Raw genomic sequence first — 24,336 nt, forward strand, 5'->3', positions numbered from 1 at the left:
AAAATTAAAAATTCCAAGATAAACCCTATAATACTCCCTTCAAATATATTTCCCCCAAAATAAAACAATGTGCCTTTTGAATCAAAATTAGAAGTTCTTAATAATACACTAACACGAGTTCTCATAAAATGATTGAGTTTCATTCACTCTTAATAAAAAGTTTTGAGTTTTTACATTGGTTACGTAAAAATAATCATGTTGGAAGGGCTTTCTCGAGAATCGGCCATGCAACATGTAATCCCAATATAATCAAACTAAAAAACGTAAATATTAAAAATCTAAAAATAAATATTCTTATTTTATTTTATTATTAAAATCTAAAACAAATTAGAATTATGCACTATCAGTCTATTAAGGTGAAATTCTATGAATTTACTTTGATCAACAATTTAACACAACATTTTTCTTAATAGACTTAATCAACCTCACATTTTACCCAAATAAATGTGTGAAACACATTTGTTTTAATTTTACAACACCAAACTGCATATACATCATGACTTTTCATGTTTACTAAGAAAACTCACTCAACCCAAGTAATTAGTTAGGTAAAGTTTAATTAGCGAAATGTATTTTAACTTTTTACGTCTTTTAAAGAGTAAAATTCAAATGTATAGAGTATTTTATGTTTTTTTAATACTATATAATATATTTAATTTTTATGAAAGTAGATGTCCAGATTACTTGTACTCCGATTTCGTATGTTAATTTTCTTATGTAAGTTGGAATAAATATTTCTAAAAAAAATTCAAACGTAATTTTTTTTAAAAAATAAAAAAAGAGAGAAAAAATGGAAGCTTCATGTAATTTTCATAGCTTTGTTTTGTACGGACAAGTTGAAAAAAAAAATATTATTCCAAGTTGGGTTAGTATTCTAGTTTTATATTATAACTAAAAGGATTGCAATTTTTATATAAATTAACTGCAAGTGATAAATCAAATTGGGTTTTAAATTTGTAATAAATGAAAACACATCAATTTTATCAAGGTTAAATGTTTTATTCAATTGGAGTGTGATGTAATATTTTATTTTTTTTTAAAAAGTGAGTGTATTACACACAATAATGAGAATTGTATAAAAGAGAGGTGTGTTTTTCATACTAAAAACTGATAGTTTAGATATGAAACTCACACTATCAATAGTTTAGATATGAAATTTAAAAAATATAATTTAAGCGTGTTTTTAACAATTATACGGAAAAACATCGCCTTTTGGTTCCTCCTAGTGTTATTTTTACTATTCAAGGCTACACAATTGATAAATGATACTTCATCTGTCACTAATTATTTGTTTATTTTTGAATTGACATACTTATTAAGGAATTAATAATTGACATAGTGAGTTTACCACTTTACCTTAATTAAATACGAAGTTGGTGAATTTGAAACTTAATATTTTTAAAAAATTCTATTTTTTTAAAAGTAATTAATTGACGATATAATATGTAAAAAAGAAAATGATCTTTTCTTAATTTTCAAAATGAACGATTACAAAAGAAAATATGGACAAGCAATTAGAGAGAGGAAATATGTGTTTGAGTTATATACTTGTGGTCTAGGATAATTTGTTGCTCTAAATGTGTATGGGTAACTTCTCCTAGAAGTCCCTTATACTCATTGATAAATTTCAATTAAACACTACTTGTTCAATTAATATCTAAACATATGGTATAACATTTCTATTAATGCTTTCGATTTAAGTACTAGACAATTCATAGTTGTCGATTTAAATTTTTGATTAAATCAATAATCCCACTTTGTGTTCATCAACAACATGTAGTATAGTGAGCTAAATCAATTATCGAAATCAACCACAAATGATTAATGAGTTTTCAATTTTTCAACAACATATATAATGAAAAAATTGAAACAAAGAAGGAAGAAGGAGAAGGATGATGAGGAGGAAAAAATTTAGAAAAATATCTACATTTACATACAATAATTTTCTTAATGCAGATAAAAATTCATGGCAATCTAAAATTATTACTTCATACTAAAAATTGAATTTGAGCAATATACATTACAACAAAAACAACTTTTAACGTCACTAAATGTTGATACTAATAAAGAGTGTTAACGTCTTTATCAGTATTAGTTAAGTGTCATTAGAAACAATGTTGCTACAAGCTTTAGGAACATATATGAAGAGTGACAATTGCCGTTAAAAGTACATATTTAGCGGCAATTAAAAATTAAATACCGCTAATGATCATTTTTGTTGTAGTAATAGCAAATAATCCCATAAAAGTACACATACTTAAAATTGAACTACATAACCATATAAATACTCGAACTATGTATAACAATATTATACCAACTTATACAATGTGAACATAACGTAATACCAAAATATACAATATGCATAGAATAATCGACTAGTATATGTCACATTATGTACATAACTCATAATATAGATATAAAGTCAACCCAAAATATATGTCTCGATGTGTCTTTTCAAAATTGAAATATTTACTTATTATTAAGATTTAAGACCAGGTTAATATATGTGTCTTCGTGGTAATATATACCAAATTTATAAAAGGCCAAAGTTTAAATAAATTGATGTACGTTCTAAATCATGATAAACCACACATCTCATAAAATTAAATACCATTATGAAGTAAATCTCACTAATTGATTATTCCTTCATATCTCATGCCACATAAAATGGCAAATTAGTCCAACTATATATCTTCAAGAGCAATTTAAAATATTTAGTGAATAATAACAAATTAGGGCAAACGTTCTCCTCCTCCTTATTAATATCACGTATTTGTGTGTATTTAACTTAGCAATTGCTCGAGATCGTCTAAAATTAGTTCAAATTTTGTTGTCTACTACACAATATATCGATACATATGATAATAATTGCACAAAGAATAGTAATTGTGGACTTGAATGTATCGAGAGACATAAAGACAAAACTATGTTTGCACTTAAAAATCTTTATACTTGTGGATGGCGTTGTACATGATTTCTTTCAAATTAATATTATTTGTGTTTTGTATTTTTGTTATATGTATTGATCAGACCGTTTGTTTGATTAAGTAATGGTTGCTCCAAAATACAGAAATATTAATTAATTTTACTATTAAACTTTTCATAATGAGATATTTTCCCCTTTGTTCATTTTTTTAATTTTGTTTTGGGGGTAATTAAGTCAACTAAAAGGTCAATCCTTGGTTAATAGTAGTATCAAAGTATGGAACCCAATATGTTTATGGGGCTTATAATAAAGTGAGTCCAAATATATAATTAGATTTCCGGTTGAAGTTTAATTTGTCAATTTTTCTACTTTGGAATTTAAGGATATATTTTTCTAGGTGGATTATCTTTATTATTGTATAATGAACTAGACTATCCCATTAACATGAGCATGTCCATACACTATAAGAAAAAAGCCAATTATATGGTCCTGAGAGTTAGTATGAAAATCTGTCGAAAAATATGTTTTCTCCGGATTCTAATACTCATTCCGTTTTAAAAATGATGACCTAGTTTGACTTGGAACGGAATTTAAGAAAATAAAGAAGACTTTTTAATTTTGTGGTTCTAAATTAAAGTTATGTCAAATGTACCAAAATGCCCTTTAATCTTGTGGTCTTAAACATGCCACGTGAAAAGTTAAAATTAAATTGTTGCCCAAAAAAGGAAACAAACTAAAAGGAAAATAGTGACATTTTCTTTTTAAACAGAAAAAAATACTAATCTTTAAAAAAATCCCTACGTAATTTATAATTTTCTTGAAGTGCTATTGTATGCTCAATCATCACATGGAATCTTCGATCAACCCCTTAGCTTTCACGATCAAACAATTAATCACAATTTTGAAATTATAAATTGCGGAAATTGTATGGTAGCCATTGTTTTAAGATTTTTAACTTGTCTATATTTCTCTGAGTTCAATTCAAACCATAGTATAAATTCATAAATAATTAAAAACAATAATAGATTTTGAGTTTCATAGTAAAGATTGTCAATATTACACAAGGGTTTTTATTTTCTTCCTCCTATATAATGAATCGTTGAATATTAAAATTTATAGGCGTAATAAATATAAATAGATATCTCAATATTGTATTAACTAACAATTAATTAAATTATATTACAAATTTTAAAATGCACATCTTGATATCTTAATATATATATACATATATATATATATATCACTCTCTCTAGATTCCACTTATTTGACTATATTAAATATGTTATTATTGTTATTGTTAGTATCATTTATCTTGAGAGGTATTTTATTGTATACATGGTATAATTCAACATCATCATAGTAGATTTATAATGGTATTTAGGTATAATTAAATTACTGTAAAGTTTTAACTTTTTCTTAGTTATACATATTTGCGATGTATAGTTATTATTTTTAAATATACTATGCATATTGATTTAACCTTTTGAATGAAAAATATTTTTCAATTGAAACAATACCATTTGTATTTTTTGGTATAAAAATATATTTATTGAAAATACCATGTATATATATGATATGAATATATTTGCGAATGTTATTATATATATACGTATTTAAAAAAAGATAAATATTCTGTGCAAGAAAAATATAGGAGGATTGGGATTTTGATTAATGGGTTCCTAACATAACTTCAGGGATTTTTTATGTGTTAAAAGCTTATACCGTTATTATTATGCAAATATTTTTAAAATACCGTCTATTAATGTCGATACAAAGAATTAATTAGTGACGATTTTTTCCTTTTTTGGTTACTGATTTTCGTATGCAAATCATTCAAAAACTAAAATTTAATTGTCTCAACAGAAAATAATATTTTTTTCTACTAGTGACGTAAAACAAACCCAATTTTATGTATTGAAATTTAGCGAAACTCAACTATTAACAGTCTTTTTAATAAAAGAAAACACTATATCAAAAATTATCTTTAGCTGTAATTAATTATTAATAAAAGCTTAATTTTCACTAAATGTGTATCTCTAGTGACAATTAACACTCCTTGTTAATATTCTTAAGTTTTATAATGACAAAAATCCAATGACAGTTAACGTATGTTAGTAATACTTCAATGTGTATATTTAGTAATGTCAATTGGAAAATCGTCTAATTATGGTTTTGTCATTTTATTCCTTGATCCTTTGGAATATTATTTTGAAAATATATGATATCGTGATATCGCATTTACTATATTAGCTATCAGAATCCAATATATATTATTGCAACCATGGTATAACAAATCACTCAAAAATCAAAAGCATAGTCAATTAATTATGACCAATTTTTTAGTGTTTCTCCTTGTAATAATTGCATATTTGTCAGTACTCAACTTAGCAAATGCTGGAAATTATTTTGGTGATTTGCAGTGCACATTTGATGTTAGGAATTTGAAATGCCTCAAAGATGATGATTGTCTTGATAAATGCCTTGAACTATATGATAAAAAATTAATTGCTGCTGCTTGTATTGGAGATCCAGCAAAGACTGAGCCTAATTGTGTTTGTGGATATAGATGTCATAGAAAGAAGTTTATTTGAATAGTGATATTTATATGTCTATGAAATAATGATTTGAAATTAAGTTGATTTAAAGTTGAAGTATTGTTCGTATATGTAAGTTTAAATATTTAAGTTATATTGTTTTCTCATAAACGTGTAACCTTATCAGTTGCGATAGCTATAAAACTTTCTCCTATTTTTACAGATAACTATTTACTTAACGAGAAGAACTGTATTTTAAAACAAGATATTATAATAGGGCAACTTTTATATATAGCAAATAAAAAATTTATATTTGTATGCTATAACAAAGTTTGCATAATTGCGCTCCATAGCAAACATAAAACTGTATAATTCGCTATACATATACAATTGTATAATTCGCTGGCTTAAATTGTATAATTCGCTGGCCTATTTCTCTGTAATTGTATAATTCGCTATCCTATTTCACTGCGATTGTATAATGCACAATTGTATAATTCACTGCCTATTTCTCTGCAATATTTTTATAAAATTTGCTTTGCATACAATTGAATCGAATTAAAATGTATGTATATTGCATAATTATAAGTGTATATCAAGAAGACATATGTTTTTCTCTCGCTTTATACAAAAACAAAAACACAATATATACACTTCTGTTATATAAAGCTAGAGAAAATTGTATTTCACTGCAATTGTTTAATTCACAATTGTATAATTCGTTGGCCTTTTTCTCTGCAATTTTTGTATAAAATTTGCATTTGTCTACGATTAAATTGAAGTAAAATGTTTGTAAATTGTATAATTAAGTGTATAACACGAAGATATATGTTTTTGCATGTGTATATACAATTTTCTGTCGCTTTATACAAAACAGAAACAGAATTTATACACTTCTGTGTATAAAGCAAGAGAGGCGAGCGAGAATGGGAGAGTGGCGAGCGAGATTTTTGGGAGAGAGGCGCCTGGCAAACTTTGACTAACGTTTGCTATGGAGCACAATTAAATCAAACCCTAACTACTCCATTTATTTTAGGTTATTAGTTTGCTATTATATACAATTTTCCCATCACAATATTCTCGTGCGCGATGTTAATAAATTACATATTATTATATTTCTTTTATAAATCTAATGGCTTCGTATAGAAATTTCACTATCTCCATATCAACAATAAGAATAATTAACAATATTCAATGAGAGTAGTTGTTGAAAATAGACCGTTTCAATTATTTAACATTAATGTAATACGAACCAATATTAATTATTAATACGCGACCCTTTGACTCCCTCCTGATTTGTTCAAGATTTAAAAATGGTAAATAAGCTTAACATATGTACTTAATTTAGAGTATGAACAACCTACCATAATTTCAAAATAAGTTATCTCGCAATTTAATTTTAACTAGGGATAAACTTGTTACAAAATTACTTATTCATTATTTCTTGTATCATTCTTGTGGTTAGTAATTATATTTTTGAAAAAAGAAGCTATATTTTTGGGCTGATAATGAAAAAATTGATACATAAGTCACCCTCCTTACGGCTACTCTACGAAACAGTACATGAGATTTTCACTTTATATGGCTCCTCGTTCATTTCTTTCGAATTCACTGAATACTTTTCATCCCTCCTTTTACTCCGCCCTAAGGAGTAACAAGGACTAATTTAGCCATGTTTAATATATTTTGTGAAGTCAAAGCGAAAATGATTTTAAAATTAAAGAGCAATATTGGACTTTAACCTTTTTTCAAATTCTATTGACTTGGTCTCTTGGATTTGTTCAGATGAAACAACGTGGGAACGTATACGAATAATTTGTGATACTTTTAGACCAAAAATAACTTTTGATATCTTAAAGTACAAGATTTAATTCCATTTCTCCTCTTCTTTTTCAAAATACTTCCCAATGTAAATTAACATAAAAACCAAGATTCTTTCTATATCAAATGTCAACTTGTGCCATTCTAGAAGCCATTTTTCATTGATATTACTTAGGGTATCAAAAATGAACTCAAGAATAGATAACTAGTCAAATTCGTTCAGAATTTTGAGGGTTGGGCTAATTTGTATTGAGTTTAATCTCAACTGATTCAAGCCTATCCTATTTTAAGATATCCTTAATTGATCCTAATTCAATCTTTAATTTCAGTCCGTTTTAAAACTCTTTACTAAGATATGTTCTTATATTAAAGGTAGGAATTATTATCTATTAAACATTTTTAGGGTTTATTTATCTCTTTGTTACTTTTTTTTTTTAAAAAATCTTGAGCGGATATTCAAAATGTGATTATAAAAGTTAAATATCACTATGTTAAAAATCTTGAGATTAATCGGGTCAAATTGGGCAGGTCAAGACCCAATTCGTTTTTAGCTCATTTGAAACCAACCCATTTGAGCCCCAAGTAAATTTGGGTGGGTCTAAACCCAACAATTTCTATTCAACCCATTTTAATATCTCCAATTTCAACTCAACCCGCCCATTTGACACCGCTAATATTACACCATCAAAGGCAAGAATATATTGGTCGTGATCCTAATAAGGAACTTCTTTCTTTCCATCTGTTTAATACTCCTTCGTCTTAATTTATGCGATATAGTTTGACTTGACACAAAACTTTTTTTAGTAATTTTTTAAAAAAAATCTTGTGGTCTAAAATGAGTTATTTTTATGGATATAAATTGTTTCATTACGAGTAAAAATAGACATTTAAAAGTTAAATTATTATTCTTTTTAAAAAAGAATGACTTTCTTTTCTATTTAATCAGTTTCAAAAATAATAACCTTTTTTTTTCTTGGTAACATTTTAATTTTTAATTTTCACGTTACATGTTAAGGCCACAAGGTAAAACGACAGTTTTTTACATGTCACATAACTTTAATTTATGACAACAAGATTTAAAAGTTTCTTTATTTTCTTTAATTTCGTACCAAATCAAACAATATCACTCTTTTTAAAACGGAGAGGATATTTAATTAGCCAATCCATATTAAGATATCCTCTTAAGCAATTGTAAAACTTTGTATTCGAACTCCAAAATAATACGTAGACATTGTTGTTGGATTATGCAATAATCATTGCTTAACTAATGATGATCTTAGCACCTTCTATATTTTTTTTAATCCATAATCATGGAAATACCTAGGAAAGAAACTCACAACGTGGTTAAATTTAGAGTTAAATTTACCTTATGACTGAATCTGCACCGTTGATCTTGCATGTCCTACAAAAAAAAACAAAAGATCCAACGGTTCAGAAACAAAAGAAGACTCAATCTGCTTTGAAAAATAATCAATTATAAATTTCATCTGCTATTTGACCGAAGCTTCATTTAAGCACCACAAAGGAACCTTCAAACTATATAACAACAAAATTATCTTTTACAAAATTTCTTATATATATACTCTCATATTCCACTCCACATCAAACACTTGCAAAACTTCAATACTAAAATTCATTCATCTCTTTTAGTTCTTTTTTCTATACTTTTCGATCTCGATGGAATATGTTGATGAATTTTTCGCGTTAGAGAAAATCAGAACTCATCTTCTCGGAGAATTTTCACCGAGAACTTTGAAATTTGGGGCGGAATTAACGAGTAGTAAGTGTAGTGATACTGTGACGGAGAGTTGTGATTCTGAATCTGCTAGTTCTGGTTCTCTTCCTTTTGACTTTTTCTTTGATATTGAAGCTGATTTGTTTCAATTTGGCGCTGGAGTTTCTAATTCCAGCTCCGAATCAGCTAATTCGGTGTATAATCGAACAGATTTTGTTAAAATTGAATCGGAGCCGTCGATTTCAAGCTCTGATTATGAGGAGAATCAGAGTAAACGCTTTCAGTTTAAATCGGAACCTCAAGTATTCATCGATCTTACTTCACCGAAATCAAGGAAATTGTGTAGCGCTAGTGATAGGAAACCTTCACTGAAAATTGATTTACCTCCGGTGAAGAAGTATGAATGGATCGATTTTGGTAATTCGGCTCAATCGAATCCGATTGTTTCGGTTCCTGTGAAACAGATTAGGGAAGCTGAAGAGAAGAGGCATTACAGAGGAGTGCGGCAGCGGCCATGGGGAAAGTACGCGGCGGAGATCCGAGATCCGAGACGCCGTGGTTCTAGAGTTTGGCTTGGAACATTTGATACTGCAATTGAAGCGGCGAAGGCTTATGATAAAGCTGCATTTACGATGCGAGGAAGTAAAGCGATTCTGAATTTTCCTTTGGAGGTAGGGAAGACTCTGTCGTATTCAAGCTCCGCCGTGGAAGGCGGCGTGAAGCGGCGGAGAGAAGCGGTGGAAACTGAAGAAGAGAAGGTGGTGAAGAAGTGTAAGGAAGAGGAGTCATGTCCATTAACGCCGTCAAGTTGGAATTTCGTTTTTGAACAGAACTGTAACGGAATGTTTAACCTCCCTCCATTATCACCGTTATCTCCTCACCTAAGCTGTTCGCAGCTTATTCAAATATGAGTGACTATTAAGAGCTTACATGATATTATGAATCTAGTTCATGACTGTATATGAATGAATTTTTATAAACAAATTACCTACTTGTGTATACTTCAATACAATCTATCGCGTTAATCAAAATTCAAACGATAACATACTCAATATAATTATACAATGAAATAGTATGACAATAGGACAGTACGATAGGTTCGAACATTAAAACTTTTGAGCTGAATTTTCAAATACCATTATCATTTATACTATGGGGTAGTGCAAGAGGTTCGAATTTTGAAATGACTGAACTAAATTTTAACACAATTATTATCTTTATCGATGTTTGATATTCGTTTTGAAATTCTAACTCATTTAAATTTATCTCAGGTAAGGTTTATTAGAGGGAGAACATTTCCTAATATCATCTTTCCCATACCCAAAATTAGATAGGTTGGATTGCCTTCTATAGACGTTTGATAAATATTTTTAGTTAGTTGACAATCTCTCATTAATAACTAGCTACTACCATCACGAGGTATGCTAAAGCCCGCATACTTTCTATCTTTTTTAGATTTTTTCGGGTACGTTGTTGTAACACTGCGTTACATATAAATAGCCAAGTTTATAAGTTTTCATTGACCAGTACTTGTGCACAAACAAAAATAATAAACTCGAACAAGTATTGAATATAGTTTACCCTTAAGGTTTTCCCTAGAGTGCAAGCAAGCAATGGATTTTCTAGAAGTAAAGCAAAAGTAAACTGTTCGAGAAATACTGAACAGAGAAGGAAAAAAACGTGCTACGTCTACCGTGTACGTCAATAATTACTTGAGGAAACTGCAATTTCAATTCTCAAAGTCAAAAGAGATGAATATTGCAAAAGTCTATTCATCTAAAATTACTATAGAAGATGTCAACGTGATAGCAAATATCGAGAAACGATAAGTATTCTTTCATGATGTTTGGAGTTGAATTTCTTTTTTGTTTATAAAAATGTCTTTATTTTTTCATGTAAAATTATTCGACATAAATTTTTAATTAAAATAAATACCACAAACAAACAAACAAAAAAGATATTTTAATATGAATTCAAATTACTTTTGTGAAAATTAAGAACCTCTAACCCAAACAAAAAAGATATTTCAAAGTTATTCACATTGTTCAAAAATTCTTTTTATACTGAATAAGTTTTTCAATTTTAATATTTAATAGGATATTAAAAAATTATATACATTTTTAATTTATATACGCGAAATGAAAAATTCTTTTTGATTTTTCAAACAATCAAACTAAGACGATTGAATTGAGATTAAAAAAATAATATTAACTGTCCACTTTTACTTATCGATTATGCCAAATTAGATGTTTATTTTAAAAACTTATAAAATAACTTATTACTTATTTTATAATATATTTTTATTATGAATCGCAGTTATTTTTCAAGATATATCTCAAAATATTATTTTATTTTTCAAGATATATCTCAAAATATTAATTTATTATATTTAAAAATAATATAATAAAATTATTGTTCTATATGATGCTTCGAATGTGTCAAATCGAAGGAAGCAGAACTTATGACGTTTGCTCCGAGAAAGAAAATTAGTTTAGCTTAAAAATATTTTTATTGTCAATATTTTGATTAAAAAAGTCTTATAAATAGATATATTTGTTTTTCTTTAGACATATCTTCTTTTTTATTAAAATATTATTAAAGAACACTATTCTTATTTTCTTTCTTCTAAAATCACTTTAAGCAAATAAAAATGTAGGGAATAGTTTTAACTTCTTAATTTTACTTTATCAATTAAAATAAAAGAGTTTTACCTACCTTTCGACATATATTATGTGTCATATATACAAGATCATAGCTTATCCATCATTAGTTTATATTTTTTTGACCAATATATTAACGTTAAGAATATTTTTAGACCAAACTATAAAGAAAGAATATTTTTAGATCAAAGTATCTACAATAAATACATTTTTGAGTCTAACCATAAACAAAAAAAAAATTATTCGTTTCATATACCTAAGATATTTTTGACTATTTTTAAAAAAATTTCACATATATATACCGTAAATTTTATATTAATAAAGTAATTATATATTTAAAAACTTGAATAAATACCTCAATCCTTACCAACTCGGCCCCTGATTATTATCTGTGGTTATGTTAGCATCTGCATGTTATTTGTATTTGACTATTTTTGTGCTTTGCTGTTACGTTGAATGAAAGACAACAAGAGGGGTCTCCATGCATGTATTATTTCGTCAAATTTTTCCTAATATATTTTTTTTATCTCTATCCTGTTATATTAATTTGGGGCATTAAATTTATTCTGTTGACTTTGAACACATATATCATGTTGTTTGACTTAGACAAATTACCAGTCAATTTTGCTTCTGCCTTGGGGTTCGAAATTCATGTTAACGTTTTAATTAAATTTAAATTGTATATTATAAATTAGTATAATAATAATACTTTTAATAGATTTTTTTTCATATTTTACTGCACCATAATCTAAAGTTTTAAGTGTGTGGCTCTCTTTTTTTCCTTTTTATATATCTCTCTCTTGTACTTCTCTTTCAGTTTAATTTTATGTTTGATTAGATAAGATTTTAAGAAAATAAATAAATAAATTTTATTCTCGGTTTATTTTTATAATTTATGAAACTTTTACACCGATAACGATCTAAAGATCATTTTAAAGCAAATTTTTTTCAATAAAAAGATATTAAACGATAGTCTAATATATTGTCATTAATAATATGTATGAACTAGTGAGCATTAATCCTGAATCTAATATTATTCCAAAAGACAATTTTTCGACTATTTTCACACTTGGAATAGTAGAAACAAAAATCTGAATGATAAACTAAAAAAGAGTATTTGTGTATACTAACTATTACAATTGTGGAAATTACACTTAATGAACTTGAAAATAAATTATTTTAAAAGTTTTGACCATGCTCGACTCATGAGATAACCATTAGAAATTTGAAATTTGTTAACATTATAGTTTGAAAAATGACAAAAATCTCTCCCTTAAGTTTACTTATTACCCTTATTCCCTATCAGTTTTAAAAGTACCTAAAATTTCTCATTTTTAAGTCAAATGAGGCGGATGCAAAATTGTGACAAAAAATGAGGAAGATACAAAAATGTGACAAAAAATGAGTCGGATACAAAAATGTGATAAAAAATGAGGCGGATAAAAAAATGTGATAAAAAATGAGACGGATACAAAAATGTAAAAAGGAGGCGGATACAAAAATGTGACAAAATTGAGGTGGATACAAAAAGGTGATTAAAAAATGAGGCGGATACAAAAATGTAAAAATAGCATCTTCAAGGGATTGATGGCTTCTTCAGGAAAGGCTTGGCCTCCAGAAGATGAGGACTTTTTTAAATTTCTCTTTGTCCTTTCTTAAGAGACTCCGGACGCTCCTTGTCCTAAGCCCCAAGCATGAGGCGGATATAAAAATGTGACAAAAAATGAGGCGGATACAAAAATGTTACAAAAAATATATAATGTATCCGCCACCTTTTTATTGTATCAGCCCTATTATGTAGCCGTGCTTTTGTATATTTTTGTGAGATTTTATTCATTAAAAATTTATAAGAGACAAATTGTCATTTAATCCCAAAAGTATGTTATTTATGTCATTCGCCATTATAGTTTTGTACCTATTACACACCTCGAAAGCTATTCATGACTTTGGGCCAAACCAAAATGTGGGCCGCACCAAATTATAGTTTGGGCCGAGTAGGAAAGGTACATATGAACAAAGTTTGAAAGGTTATAGGTCTTTTTCATGATATTTGAATCAAGGAAAAACTATACAAATTACACATTAGATAAAGTATTTATCCAAAAAAGATTCAATTCAATGTATTTATTTTGATTGGATTGAAAACTCAAACTATTTATCTGATTGCGCTCCTTAATTTATTCGTTGAACCATTGCTATATCAGCAAAGTAAATACTTTGATAATATATATATATATATATATATATATATATATATATATATATATATATATATATATATACACTCCATTAGTATCAAATAGTAACTGAGTAGTGTTTGTCACTAAAGCACTACTTCTTCCTCTTCGATAAAATTAAAATATATATATATTCTAATGATATCAAGTAATAAACACGAATTACTACGTAAAACATTGAGTGTAATATATTCCTTTTCTAGGGTGAGTGTTCTTTTCCCTTTTTGATTTAATCTTTTAACTTTTCTAACTTTCATTTGTTTGTCAGAGATTATAAGAATGGTCAAGGTAAAGGATGAACAAAACATATTGGGTAATCAGATGCTTAACAAAGTTTTAATGTCTCATTATGCTTCTAATTGCCTCCTTTAAAACAAATTAAGAAGTTGATATGCAACATCTTAACGCATATGGTGTCTTTGTATGGTACTATTCAATAAGTATCGATAAAACAAAAGCTCTCAAGAAATAATTTAATACCTTGTGCCAATCATATTTACTAAGAATCCATCATTGGATCACTCTAAGTATTTCTTGTTACCATTTTATGTGTCTTTTTTTCTCATTTTTATTCCCTAGAAATTATCCCTATATTTATTCTAATTAAAACTCGAGGCTTGTCTTATAATTTCTCATTTTATTTGTATTAAAAGGAAAACTTTCACAAACACCAAACATTAGATCTTAAATAGAACTTCTTAGCTATAGTTTCAGTAATTACAATTTGTAGCTAAATTTTGGTTTGGTACGTATTTTGTATTCGTTATATTTTTTTGTAGCTTTTGGAGAAAAATTATATAAATATAAACGAATTTTGTATTAAAATGAATACATATTAGAAGGAGAGAGAGGAGCGAGATTGAAAGAGGCGGAAAGAAAGGACGACTACATGTTGTACTCATTGTATGACCAATACATGCATGTTGTATTCATCGTATAACGTATACAATTGATCATACATAATACAAATAAAGTTATATAAAACACAAGTGTAGTTTTCCGAATACAATGTAAAAACAAATCTCTCACCTATATTTAATTGAATTGATACATAATACTTGAGGATGAACACATATTATTTTCGTGTTAATCACAAATATAATTGATACAAAATACAAATATATTTGATACAAAATACAAAAATAGTTTTTCGAATACACTTGATATCAAATACAAATCTATCACCTATTTTTTGTTGAAAACCATTTATACATAATACATTCGAATGAGACGACGGAGAAATAAGAGAAATTTGCTATAAAATTCTACATATTAGCTATAATGATTTATCATAAATACATGTATTGTAGGTACAGTAGATTAAAATAAATAAATATGAAAACATCTAGATTAATATGTACGAAGCATATAAATAGTGTATGTTTTATATCAACTATATACTATACTATACTATATACAACAATATATTAATAATATATACTTTGATTATATTGGTGAACTTATTATTCTACGGATATATATATATATATATATATATATCTGTAACTTTCTCTTAAAATATTTTATTTATGTAACAAGAACGTACAACTCACTACGTTTTGTACTATCATTATTCTTTGGAGATAGTGATCTTAGTAGATACTCCTAATTGATTGCAAGTACAATATTGTTATTTGTTCTTTGTCACTTAGGCACCAATGAAAAATTACTCTCGACAAAGATGAAATAATAAAATAAAAAGGATTCCAAAATTGTTAAAATATGTACTCTATGTAGCAAAGATGTGTTTCATTTGATCCATGAATATTGTATTGGATGGAAACACAAGATTGTAAATAGATCAAAAGTATAGGTAAATTTTTAATTGTAAACTCAATTATTATTATTAGTATATATTAATTAGAGGTGGTAAAAATTTATAGATTTCAAATTCTTAATTATTTACACCGGTAAGTCTCTTATTGAGGTAAAACTATTATGAACAAAAATGATTTCATATTAAGGGCTTAAACGATCTGAAACTTGAATCTTTCTATTTTATACACAAAAATCTAATTAGGCATTATTTGGACATGATTCTAAATCATTGATATGAATTCAAGTTGATCTGAAGTTAAAAGAAAATTTATTTGTACATATAATTTGAATCTTAAAAATTGTACTTCCTTCTTTTTCATTTTATATGATTTTTTTTGCATTTTGAGATTTAAACAAGTCTATTTTTGATGGTAAGTTTTTCATAGATACTTTTAACATTTTGAATTATGAATTATTGTAAATTATAGTACCTTTTACGTAGTTTAAAAAAATATAAATTTCATTTCAAAAAATTTGAAAAATTTCATACCATAAGTTAAACTGTCGAAAAACGAAAAGTGCGTAAGTTTCTTTGTCCCTTCTCTTTTATGGCCATAACCATGAATACGTGTTGTTGACGGAGTTTCAGAAGCTCAGTATAGAGTAACTCATTATGTGTTGTCATTTGAGAAAATCCCAATGCACTTTGTTTAAGATACAAACTATGCTGTTTTTCCTATATTTATTCCATGGAGATTCCTACTTCATTCTTCTCTCAACTTACTACGGTAATTACCAATTTCTTAATTTCTCTACACTTCAATATTACTATTAGATGGTAATATTTGTTTCTTTCAACAGCGATTTAAGTTAACGTAAGATTTTTGGCCTACTAAGTATTCAGTTGATCACTCAACTAATAGTTATCATTTGACTGTCTTTGATTAATATTAGTTAAATAACATATGAGAAATCAATCTCGTACTATGTAGGATGTATATAAGTTGAACTCTTTCAAGAATGTTATGGAGTTCTTTTTTTTTTTTTCGCGAGTCTTCGTACTATTTGTTATGAATAATAAGTACAATCAAGAAGTGATAGAATTTGATGCATAAGGAATTTTGAGCTACGTATATAAATGTGTGTGTAGTGTTCTATCAAGATTTAAATGTTTGGTTTATAGCATATGTGCATAGTTTTGTAGCAAAACATAGATTTGGTAATCTTTAAATCATGTTAAACGACATGTTACAACGTGTAAAATTACACCGATATTCATGTTTCTCAATCTCTTGCAAGGTTTATGTTAAAAGTGATTTCAATGGAACATTTTTTTTTTCTCAAATGTAGATCTTTTTATCAATTGTTGGCTGAGGGGTTCAATCAATTGAGCTACCATGGGTACAGAAAAGACAACCACTACTTTGGAGGCTATCAACAATGAGACTGTTGATCTGGTAAAATTTAGTTTTTTAAGTATTAGTACAAAGCAATGAATTGTACTAAATGATGCAGAGTAATGTATTCTGTCTAATTCTCGATACAAGTATTAGTCGTGATGAAAACACTGTCGTTGATGAGCTATATACGAATGAAAATGTGGTGACCTTGATCTCTTATATATTTACTTGACAGGAAAACATTCCTATTAAGGAGGTTTTCGAGAATCTGAAATGTACAGAAGAGGGACTCAGCTCCGCGGAGGTTGAGAAACGTTTAAATGTGTTTGGTCATAACAAACTCGAAGAGAAAAAGGTCTCTCATCTTCGATATATACAAATCCTTTTCCTCCTTTGAAGTAATTCTTGTAATTTGTATATCTAAATATATATATATCTTTTCCACCCTGCATTTGACAGGAGAGTAAAATACTGAAGTTTTTGGGATTCATGTGGAATCCTCTTTCATGGGTAATGGAAGCAGCAGCAATCATGGCTCTTTTTCTTCCACATGGAAAGGTTAGATTACTTTGTGTTTGCTACAAATTTGCATTATTTTTCTTCCTCACTTGTGGGATTTACACTGGGTACGTTGTTGTTGTTGTCGTCTTCAAAAGCATACAAGAATTTAGAAATAAATGGATGTTTGTTGTATTATTTTTTTGTTACAGCACAAGGGAGTTGATTATCAAGACTTTGTTGGCATTGTTGCACTACTTATCATAAACTCAACTATTAGTTTTATAGAAGAGAATAACGCTGGAAATGCGGCTGCTGCTCTTATGGCTCGGTTAGCTCCAAAAGCGAAGGTCAGATAACTAGCTCGATATACTATGACCTCTTCATGTAATTATTAAGGTTGCAATAGATTAATTGTCCAAGAATATTCAATCATATGTATCAGGTTTTACGGGATGGGAAATGGAATGAAGAGGATGCAGCTGTGTTAGTTCCTGGAGACATCATTAGCATAAAACTCGGGGATATAATTCCAGCTGATGCACGTCTACTTAACGGTGATCCATTGAAAATTGATCAGGTATCAGTTGAATCATTAGTCTGTGTCACAAGCTACGTAGCCTGAACGACTGGTTTTTAACTAGTATTTCCCTGCAGTCTGCTCTTACAGGAGAGTCACTTCCGGTTACCAAAAATCCCGGTGATGGTGTATACTCTGGGTCAACATGTAAACAAGGTGAAATAGAAGCTGTTGTTATTGCTACCGGAGTTCACACTTTCTTTGGAAAAGCTGCTCATCTAGTGGAAAATACGACACATGTTGGACATTTTCAACAGGTGAGGAGTACATATATTCTACTCGTTATTCCTTTATGATAGGACCGAAAGCCATAATACTGCACTAGTCATAACTAATATTATTTGATGGTTTCAGGTATTAACTTCTATTGGTAACTTTTGCATCTGCTCTATTGCAACTGGTATGATCATTGAGCTCATTGTAATATTTGGGGGACAACATCGACATCCTCGTGAAGCTGTTGATAGCCTTCTTGTTCTGCTCATTGGTGGAATTCCAATTGCCATGCCAACAGTTCTATCCGTAACTATGGCAATTGGTTCTCATCGACTATCTCAGCAGGTATGTAGAGTCCCCAGTTTAATATATTGATTTTGTCGATATGAGGAAAGTTTAAACTGTTTCTGGAGTATCTGATAATTTTAATAACTGACAAGTAACTGATACCGCACATAATTGCAGGGAGCTATAACAAAGAGAATGACAGCTATAGAGGAGATGGCGGGGATGGATGTCTTGTGCAGTGACAAAACTGGCACTCTAACTTTAAACAAATTATCAGTCGACAAAAATCTGATTGAGGTGGTCCTTAAATCCTCTTTTAAAAGCTTTTTGTCAAATGTGCATCACTAGAACTATACTGATACTATCATAAGTTTAGTCTCGTAACGATAATCATTAGATAGAAGTGTCTATGTACCTTTGCAAAATCGATTCTGGAACACATATCAGAAATCCTATTGTACCGATAGTGCAAAAATGTGATATAATCAGTACTTATTTGGTAGCTTTATTTTTTTTATTGTGTTGCCTTGACCAATCAAGTTGTCTAAACTAATTGAATAGAGATATAAAATTACTACCTTCACCTCATGGCATAAGACAGTCCTTAGATTCATCTAGAAGTTTTCATCAAGCTATATTGATCACTGATCAGTGCATTTTGTGAACCAAAAGTTGCTGATTTTGATCGATTTTTTATAGGTTTTTGCAAAAGATGTTGAAAAGGATATGGTAGTTTTGATGGCTGCAAGAGCTTCCAGGATGGAGAACCAAGATGCAATTGATACCGCGATAGTGTCCATGCTTGCTGATCCTAAGGAGGTAAATGCTGCAACTGTTCGGTTTTTATTCTCTTCGTTCTTAAGCAACTTGAAAAAATGTACACTTCTACATAGAACCTTTTTAATGCATTTCTGATGCATTTGAATGAACAAAACCCTCTCATGCAAGTCTCTCTTTAGCTACTTAACCTTTATGCAACTCTTTTATCAATTTTTTGCCGTGAAAAAAACTAATAGTGTTCTATTTGACTGATCTTCATGAAAGGCCCGAGCTGGTATCACAGAGGTTCATTTCCTTCCGTTTAATCCAACTGATAAGCGGACAGCTCTTACCTACCTAGACAGCGCCGGTAAAATGCACAGAGTGAGCAAAGGTGCTCCAGAGCAGGTAGAGGCTGTATGCTTTTAACGATTAATAGCAGTTTTCAGTCAATTTAGAGCACATGACAGTTAAGATTGTGATTTTTGGTTCGTATCCATCACAATTAACGGTGGAATGCAGTACTCAAGAGTTATTCTAACACTTACTAAACTCTTCCTATCATAAATTCTCTGTAACTTTTAGATTTTGAACCTGGCTTGGAACAAATCAGACATTAAAAATAGAGTCCATTCAGTGATAGATAAGTTTGCTGAGCGTGGGCTTCGATCTCTTGCAGTTGCTCGCCAGGTAATTAGACCACTGTCTTGTCAATTTCAGTGAAGTTGTTATTTACAAGATGATGACTGTTGCGAGTTTATTCTTTGTATAGGAAGTACCAGAAGGTACAAAGGATAGTCCTGGTGGCCTTTGGGAATTTGTTGGTCTTCTTCCTCTATTCGATCCACCACGTCATGACAGTGCTGAAACAATTAGAAGAGCTCTCGAACTTGGAGTTAGTGTTAAGATGATTACAGGTTTGCTCAACAGATAGTCCTTTTACATTGTTACCTTTTCTCGCTATAATGCAAGTTAATTCTCAACTGGTATTTGGACTCATATTCTAGCTGAATTGTGGTATTATTACCAGGTGACCAGTTAGCTATAGGTAAAGAAACTGGGAGACGTCTTGGGATGGGAACGAACATGTATCCTTCATCCTTTTTGCTTGGAGAACAAAAGGATTCGTCAGCTGCAGTCCTTCCAATTGAAGAACTCATTGAAAGTGCTGATGGATTTGCCGGTGTCTTTCCTGGTAAGTTAGACGCGAAATACTCCCTATGTTTCAACTTGTTTGTCTTACTTTCCTTATAGCCCGTTCAGAAAAAGAATGTCTCTTTCCTTTTTTGGCAACGTTTTAGTTTCAACTTTCCACATGACATGTTTATGACCACAAGTTTCAAAGACGTTTTAGTACATTCTACATATCTATGATCCACAAGATTCAATACTTTTCATTACTTTCTTAAACTTCGTGCAAGTCAAAACCAGACAAACAAATTGAAATGGAGGAAGTAGAGTCTTTTAAATCTTTATTATGTATCATAATATGTATATACTACTCCTTGCAGAGCACAAGTACGAAATCGTGAGAATCTTACAAAGCAGGAAACACATTTGTGGAATGACTGGTGATGGAGTAAATGACGCACCTGCATTGAAGAAAGCCGATATAGGAATTGCTGTAGCAGATGCAACAGATGCAGCTCGGGGTGCTTCAGATATTGTTCTGACTGAACCAGGACTAAGTGTTATTATCCACGCTGTATTGACAAGCCGTGCCATTTTCCAGAGGATGAAAAATTACACAGTTAGTACTAATTTCATTTACTTCATCCCACAGAAAAAATTAAACTAGTACTTTTAAGTATTTCTTTACATAGGACTAATTCTCCGTCTTTCATTTGTCCAGATATATGCAGTGTCCATCACAATCCGTATTGTGGTAAGTTACCCTTAGTCATTACATTCTGGAACCTGAACTATATGCGCGATAAAAGAAGGAGAACATATTCCTTCCTCTCTTTTGCAAAATGTAACTCGTGTTTGTGATGATCAAACAGTTAGGATTCATGTTGCTGACTGCATTTTGGAAATTCAATTTCCCCCCCTTTATGGTCCTTGTCATTGCCATTCTTAATGACGGTGAGGGCTCACACGCGTTTTGTCATTTCATAACTTGGCAAGATTGATGATATTATATTCTTCGTTTATTTATTGAACCATCGTAAATTGTTTGCAGGCACAATCATGACTATATCCAAAGACAGAGTCAAGCCATCACCACTTCCTGACAGTTGGAAGCTCAGTGAAATATTTGCAACAGGAATTGTGCTAGGCAGTTACCTCGCCTTGATGACCGCCTTATTCTTCTATTTAACTTTTGAGACCAGCTTCTTCGCGGTACTTGCCCCTTGTTACATCTATGCAACTTTAATAACTATTGAACAAATGAACTAAGCTGATCATGTTCCTTTTTCTTCAGAACGCCTTTCACGTGACAGATTTCAACAAACACATTCCAGAAAATAAGGTCGTCACTGATTCTCTAAATGCAAAACTAGCTTCAGCTGTATATCTCCAAGTTAGCACCATCAGTCAAGCATTGATCTTTGTTACACGGTCCCGAGGATGGTCGTTCATGGAAAGACCTGGCCTACTCCTTGTTGCTGCCTTTATTGTTGCTCAGTTGGTAAATATTTCCCTTCTTTATTCTCCTTTCATCTAATGGACCAACGCGATTTATCTAGAGGGGTTTCATTTTCGCCCCTTGTTTCTATTGCAGGTTGCAACTTTTATGTCTGCTATGGTTACATCAGTTAAATTTGCTGGTATTGAGAAGATCGGATGGAGATGGACCGGTGTGATTTGGTTGTTTAATATTATTACATATTTTCTCCTGGATCCCATTAAATTTGCTGTTCGATATGCTCTCAGTGGTAGAGCGTGGGGCTTACTATTGAACCAAAAGGTATATTCTTCTTCACAAAGTTTGATTCTAGACATACATATAATGTAACATATTTGCATTTATCAGACGGCTTTCACCAACAGAAAGGACTTTGGTAAGGAAGCTCGCGAAGCAGCATGGGCTGCTGAACAGAGGACAATTCATGGCCTTCAATCAGTAGAAACCAAAACATTTCCAGAGAATTACACATTCAGGGAGATCAGTGTAATGGCTGAGGAAGCAAAAAGGCGCGCAGATATTGCAAGGTAAACACCCTTGTCCCTTTCAACCTTATGATCTCAAATTACAAGCTTAACTTGCCTACATTTGATTGTGTTATCGATCTTTTAATTGTATCGTTTTCTACTTAACAGGTTGAGGGAACTTCACACACTTAAAGGGAAAGTAGAGTCATTTGCAAAGCTTAGAGGATTAGATGTTGATCATGTCAATCCACATTACACCGTGTAATGAGAGGACTCATTTGTGGAGTTTTTCGCCTTATTTTCGTTTGCAGTTTTAGTTTTTATCATTTGCTCAATTTGTCAAATAAACAAAGCTTTTTTCAAACTACATTGTTGTATGCTGCAGCAAAGTGCAAGTTTGAGTTAGTCCCTTTATTAATTCTTTTGAGAGTCTATAGAAGTTGTGACAAGAAGAATGAAGCACTAAAATTAAAGAGATTCAGTTTCTATGCTATAGATGTAATTGAAGATCGATGGAATAGAATATTGAATTTAAATACTTGTTTATTCATGATGTCTATTTGTTGTTTGAATTTTGAGAAGTTTTGACCAAAGTCAACATTTTTTGGGTTAATAAACTCGGAATGGAATTACAACTGTTCTGTTAGGATCGACTAGGTGATTTTTGACTTAGTTAGATCCTTGGTATTGGTCAAATACATTCATTTTGCTAGATTCGGAAGGTGATTTTTTACTTAGTTTGGATGGTTGGTATTGGTCATATACATTTATTTTGTTAGGCCGGGAAAGTGATTTTAGACTTAGTTTGATGGTTGGTATCAATCGGGTACATTGGATTTGCTCCTTAAAAACATCTACAATACAGACGTATTTGAGGGTGGTCAGAGATTGTTGAATCGTTTTGAGAGGAAGATTAAATCTAACCAATAAACTTCATATACAACTTCACCACCACAAAAAATTACGCCATTTGAGCATTGAACTCCTCTAGAACTATGAAAATAATTAAAATTTGTGTTAACTATTTAATGGAGATCAAAAGTAAGTCCTCAAAGAAACTGTTTTACGAGATTATTTAAACCCACTTCAAACATTTAATATAAAGTTAAGACCATTTTATTAGTATAATTTTATCTTAATGAAAGTATTTTAATCATTGAAGGATATATATAATATGGTTCCTAATTCCTATATGGAAGCCAGTTATATCGACATATCAAATCAAATGATAAGATGAGGCACCTAGTCATTGATGAGTTGGACAAATTAGGGCAACACGTAACATAATATACTTTAATTTTTCACACGTTGGGAAAGCAATCCGGAGCGGAGCCAGAATACTGTTAGGGGTTTCATTCAAACTTCCTTTAACAAAAAATATTACTATTTATATATGATTATTATAATTTTTTAATATAGTAAATGTCGAAATTTTTTGATTAGTTGATATGTTTATTTTTTCAATTTTTAAATCTCTTATTAAAAATCTTAACTCCGTGTCCTTACTTACTATTTGTTTGTCTTAATAAATTGGCCTTATTATATATGATGTGCTATCTCATGCATGATTCATGTTTTACGAACAATAAAAAATCTGAGAAAATGCTAAATTAGTAATACAATCATTTTCGTTTATTATAGAGGTTTTATTTAATTTTTTCAAGTTCCTTTTAATTTTTATTTTTTTTTAGGAATAAAACATGTAATTTTACAAAATTAATAATGTATAAATAACAAATTTAGAAATAAATATGTTCCATGAGCTCCGGCCAGATAATTGGAAGTCACGTGTGGTTATGCTTTTCACGCAAAATAGCTCACAAGTCCC

At 29.9% G+C, this 24,336-nt stretch overlaps 2 protein-coding genes across 2 annotated transcripts; both read left to right on the forward strand.

The window, feature by feature from the left end:
• The first annotated feature begins 8,889 nt into the window (after window positions 1-8,889).
• Window positions 8,890-10,047, forward strand: ERF-B13 (ethylene response factor B.13). The gene has a single exon (NM_001328614.1). It carries the CDS (start codon window positions 8,959-8,961, stop codon window positions 9,925-9,927), a length of 969 nt encoding a protein of 322 aa, NP_001315543.1. The 5' UTR covers window positions 8,890-8,958; the 3' UTR covers window positions 9,928-10,047.
• Window positions 10,048-17,068: 7,021 nt separating this feature from the next.
• On the forward strand, window positions 17,069-22,773 carry LOC101267257 (plasma membrane ATPase 1-like). The gene is made up of 21 exons (XM_069288545.1): window positions 17,069-17,128; window positions 17,307-17,426; window positions 17,531-17,629; window positions 17,782-17,919; window positions 18,015-18,149; window positions 18,227-18,406; window positions 18,504-18,710; window positions 18,831-18,950; window positions 19,353-19,472; window positions 19,698-19,820; window positions 19,998-20,102; window positions 20,185-20,329; window positions 20,443-20,607; window positions 20,924-21,162; window positions 21,265-21,297; window positions 21,416-21,497; window positions 21,595-21,755; window positions 21,838-22,044; window positions 22,138-22,323; window positions 22,390-22,568; window positions 22,677-22,773. The coding sequence occupies exons 1-21, from the start codon at window positions 17,069-17,071 to the stop codon at window positions 22,771-22,773; spliced, it is 2,901 nt and encodes a 966-aa protein (XP_069144646.1).
• Window positions 22,774-24,336: the final 1,563 nt, after the last annotated feature.

This window comes from Solanum lycopersicum, chromosome 8, assembly GCF_036512215.1.
Source record: "Solanum lycopersicum chromosome 8, SLM_r2.1".
NCBI lineage: Eukaryota > Viridiplantae > Streptophyta > Magnoliopsida > Solanales > Solanaceae > Solanum > Solanum lycopersicum.